At 47.9% G+C, this 5,000-nt stretch overlaps 1 protein-coding gene across 1 annotated transcript in view; it reads right to left on the bottom strand.

Moving 5' to 3' along the window:
- Positions 1 to 5,000, bottom strand: part of LOC138865479 (streptococcal hemagglutinin-like) — a 6,390-nt gene that overhangs the window by 1,008 nt on the left and 382 nt on the right. Inside the window, exons 2-4 of the mRNA XM_070136033.1 lie at positions 4,944 to 5,000; positions 2,363 to 2,715; positions 1,803 to 1,951 (exon numbers count right to left, since the gene is read on the bottom strand). The exon at positions 4,944 to 5,000 is cut by the window's right edge and continues 41 nt beyond it. Coding sequence (XP_069992134.1) covers positions 1,803 to 1,951; positions 2,363 to 2,715; positions 4,944 to 5,000 — 559 coding nt within the window. The remainder of the gene's footprint in view (positions 1 to 1,802; positions 1,952 to 2,362; positions 2,716 to 4,943) is intronic.

The following is a 5,000-nucleotide window of genomic DNA, read 5'->3' as shown; positions in this document are numbered from 1 at the left end:
ATGTATAGGCGACATCTAAGCCAAAGGAAGGGGATATGGATGAGAATTTATCTCTTCGGACGAAACAAGGTGAAATATCTGGCGAATATGAAGACAAAGGAGCGAGTAAAGTGGGAAGAGGAGCAGGAGGCGCTAAGGGGAATGGAGAGGGGAAAATGCGGCAGGGAATGGCACGTGTGGTGATAAAAGTGACGAAAGAAGAATGAAAGAGCGAAAGCCTGAGAGGCCCGACGTGATGAATTAAGTGACGCAGGAATGGCCACGTAAAAAATGAGCGGAAGGGAAGAGGTAAATGATGGCTAAAGAAGGTGGGCAAGAGGAAGGAGAGATAAGAAACTATGAAGGAGAGTCGGTGTGCAGGGAGGATGATGAAGAGCAGGAGGGGAGAGAATGTGAGGCAAAATTATGGAAATGAAAGAGAGAGACAGGAGAAAAGATACAGAGAGAAAGAGGGGGAAGAGAAAGAGAGGGGGAAGGGTAGAGAGAAGAGAGACAAGGGAGAGAGTGAGAGAAAAGAATGAGAGAGAAAGGAAGAGAATGAGGAGGGAGGGCGGGAATGAAAGAGAGAGAGACACACAAACAAACAAAGATAAAAGAATGAAGAGAAAGAGAAAACGGATGGAGTCAGAGAGAGAATGGGAAAAGAGAAAAAAGACAAACACAGAAATAGAGAGAAAGAAAATATATATAGAGAGAAAAAGAGGCATAGAAAAAATATAGAAAGAGAGGTGGAAAGACAGAAAAACAGGAAAATTTAGAAATAGAGAAAGAAAGAGAAAAGAGAAGAGAAATATATACAGAAAAAGGCTTAGAGGAAAATACAGAAAGAGAGGAAGAGAGAGAGAGAAAGAGAGGAACGAGGCGAAAGCGGAGACGGCGCGGCGAGCAGAGGGAGCGATAGGCCCCGACCGAGCCGCTCTCTCGATGACAAGGTGGTATCGCCCGACACTGATTTTCTTCAATTGACCATCGGACGTGACTAGGAGGCGAGGAGCGAAGGAGGGGAGGAGGAGGAGAAGGGGAGAAAAGGAGGCAAAGGGAGGACGGGAGAGAAGGGCCCTTATCATGTGATGGAGGGAATGTTACTTTGGTGTGATGGCATCGATAGGTGGTGTAAGAGAGAGCGAAGCGTGATGTAATGTTATGTGGGGGAAGGAGTGCGTCTTTTGGGCGTCGTGGTGTCTCTCTCTCGCGATGGATTGGACTGGAGGACAGGGCGAGGGGCGGCGAGGTGTGGTGCAGAGCGGTATGGTGCTGCGGAAGGGAATGGAGCTATGGTGCGCCGCGTACCCCAAGACGTTTCGTGTTGACGTATGGTGTTTGGGGATGTTGAAACACGACGACCATTGTTATTACAGGGAATGTAAGGTGCGGTTGTGGAGAGCGAGGTTCCATTTTGTTGATATAGAGGCGGCCCGGCGTGGAGTGCGCCCGGCCAGTAAGTGGCGGCCGCAGGAATTGATTTAAGAGGGCATCGAGGATCGCGGAGGAGGCGATATGATTTCATTACCATAGGAGGGGACCGGAGGAAGTGGTCTGCGGAGCCGCGGACGCTAATCGGGAAGAGGGGAGGCGGCAGAGGGGGCCGCGAGAGGAGAGGAAGTAATTCTGAAGGGAGAGAAGCTGTTTGGGTCGAGGGCGAGGGGACACGCGCTCAGGAGGAAGTGCTGGTTGTGGGGAAAAGGAGGGTGGCGAGGTGGTGACTGCGGCAGGAGGAAATCACCAGGAAAGTACTGATGAGGGGAGGGAGATTGGAATGGGGGACGGCAGCTGATTGGAAGGGCGAATGGACAGATGAATGCCAGGCTGAAGAGCTAGCTGCCTGGTGGACGTGGATGGAGAATGGATGGACACTGAGGCACTGTCTGAAGAATAGATGGACACTGAGGCACTGTTTGAAGAATAGATGGACACTGAGGCACTGTTTGAAGAATAGATGGACACTGAGGCACTGTTTGAAGAATAGATGGACACTGAGGCTCTGTTTGAAGAATAGATGGACACTGAGGCACTGTTTGAAGAATAGATGGACACTGAGGCACTGTTTGAAGAATAGATGGACACTGTGGCACTGTTTGAAGAATAGATGGACACTGAGGCACTGTTTGAAGAATAGATGGACACTGAGGCACTGTTTGAAGAATAGATGGACACTGAGGCACTGTTTGAAGAATAGATGGACACTGAGGCACTGTTTGAAGAATAGATGGACACTGAGGCACTGTTTGAAGAATAGATGGACACTGAGGCACTGTTTGAAGAATAGTTGGACACTGAGGCACTGTTTGAAGAATAGATGGACACTGAGGCACTGTTTGAAGAATAGATGGACACTGAGGCACTGTTTGAAGAATAGATGGACACTGAGGCACTGTTTGAAGAATAGTTGGACACTGAGGCACTGTTTGAAGAATAGATGGACACTGAGGCACTGTTTGGAAGAATAGGATGGACACTGAGGGGCACTGTTTGAAGAATAGGATGGACACCTGAGGCACTGTTTGAAGAATAGATGGACACTGAGGCACTGTTTGAAGAATAGATGGACACTGAGTGCATCTGTTTGAAGAATAGATGGACACTTGGAGGCACTGTTTGAAGAATAGATGGACACTGGAGGCACTGTTTGGAGAATAGGATGGACACTGAGGCACTATTTGAAGAATAGATGGACACTGAGGCACTGTTTGAAGGAATAGGATGGACACTGAGGCACTGTTTGAAGAATAGATGGACACTGAGGCACTGTTTGAAGAATAGATGGACACTGAGGCACTGTTTGAAGAATAGATGGACACTGAGGCACTTGTTTGAAGAATAGATGGACACTGAGGGCACTGTTTGAAGAATAGATGGACACTGGAGGCACTGTTTGAAGAATAGATGGACACTGAGGCACTGTTTGAAGAATAGATGGACACTGAGGCACTGTTTGAAGAATAGATGGACACTGAGGCACTGTTTGAAGAATAGATGGACACTGAGGCACTGTTTGAAGAATAGATGGACACTGAGGCACTGTTTGAAGAATAGATGGACACTGAGGCACTGTTTGAAGAATAGATGGACACTGAGGCACTATTTGAAGAATAGATGGACACTGAGGCACTGTTTGAAGAATAGATGGACACTGAGGCACTGTTTGAAGAATAGATGGACACTGAGGCACTGTTTGAAGAATAGATGGACACTGAGGCACTGTTTGAAGAATAGATGGACACTGAGGCACTGTTTGAAGAATAGATGGACACTGAGGCACTGTTTGAAGAATAGATGGACACTGAGGCACTGTTTGAAGAATAGATGGACACTGAGGCACTGTTTGAAGAATAGATGGACACTGAGGCACTGTTTGAAGAATAGATGGACACTGAGGCACTGTTTGAAGAATAGATGGACACTGAGGCACTGTTTGAAGATTAGATGGACACTGAGGCACTGTTTGAAGAATAGATGGACACTGAGGCACTGTTTGAAGAATAGATGGACACTGAGGCACTGTTTGAAGAATAGACGGACACTGAGGCACTGTTTGAAGAATAGATGGACACTGAGGCACTGTTTGAAGAATAGATGGACACTGAGGCACTGTTTGAAGAATAGATGGACACTGAGGCACTGTTTGAAGAATTGATGGACACTGAGGCACTGTTTGAAGAATAGATGGACACTGAGGCACTTTTTGAAGAATAGATGGACACTGAGGCACTGTTTGAAGAATAGATGGACACTGAGGCACTGTTTGAAGAATAGATGGACACTGAGGCACTGTTTGAAGAATAGATGGACACTGAGGCACTGTTTGAAGAATAGATGGACACAGAGGCACTGTTTGAAGAATAGATGGACACTGAGGCACTTTTTGAAGAATAGATGGACACTGAGGCACTGTTCATCTGACGAAAATGATGAATTTTGGCTTACAAGAAGGAGGTGAATGACATGGAACAGCACTAGAAAGAGGTGCCCCAAAAAGACGCAAAGTTCCGAGCGAAGGATACAGCAGTCGTGATGTGTCGTCGTTCTTCCTCCTCCTTCCATCTCCTTTAATCCTATCCCACATCTTCCCGCTGGCACATCCTTTCCTCAAAGCTCCCGTAACATTGTCTTCGCCCCAGCGCCACTCACTACGCACGTTTTCATATTATTTTATCGAACTCCCACACGCACTTTGAATATTAAACAGCTCTCATAATACCTCTCTACTCCCAACATAGTGCTTCACACTCCATTACTCCGCATCAGCATAGTTCCCCGACCTCTCACTTTTGCTCCTCCATGACCACAGACCCGAATATCAACACAGGGCGACGAAACAAAACTTTGGCCACGCACAGGAGGAGACGCCGTTGCCACAGTGCTGTCTTTCTCTCTGTCTGTCTGTCTTGTCGTGTCTGTTAGTCTGTCTTATATGTCTGTCTGTCTGTCTATCTCTTCTCTTCCTCCCCACCTCTCTCTCTCTCTGTCTCTCTCTCTCTTCTCTCTCTCTCTCTGTCTATCTGTCTCTCTCTCTCTCTCTCTCTCTCTCTCTCTCTCTCTCTCTCTCTCTCTCTCTCTCTCTCTCCCTCTCCCTCCCTCCTCCCTCCCTCCCTCCCTCCCTCCCTCTCTCCCTCCCTCCCTCCCTCCCTCCCTCTCCCTCTCCCTCCCCCCCCTCTCTCTTTCTCAACCTTCTCTTTCTTGTTTTCTCTCCTCTTCTCTCCCTTTTCTCCGTTCCTCCCTCCTTCCCCCCTCCCCCTTCTGCGTGACTTGTTATCGTATTATTGTCAGTTCCTCCGTCCTCTCCGCGTCTGCCCCTTCCTCTTCCTTCACAGCGCTAAAGGTTATCTCATGATTAATCTAACGTTGGACGAAACCCCATATGCAGTCGGGGGTTATTCCTTATTCCTCTCCCATTCTTGCTCATGCCGTTGCTCTGTTATCGTTCTCATCATTATTGCTACTACGGCTGCTACTAAAGCCACCGCCAGTGCTGCTGCTGTCGTCGTGCCCGCTGTCGTTTC

The sequence above is a fragment of the Penaeus vannamei genome, chromosome 21 (assembly GCF_042767895.1).
Source record: "Penaeus vannamei isolate JL-2024 chromosome 21, ASM4276789v1, whole genome shotgun sequence".
Classification (NCBI taxonomy): domain Eukaryota; kingdom Metazoa; phylum Arthropoda; class Malacostraca; order Decapoda; family Penaeidae; genus Penaeus; species Penaeus vannamei.
Note: the sequence above shows the minus strand (reverse complement) of the source record. Positions and strands in the feature narration are given on the sequence as shown.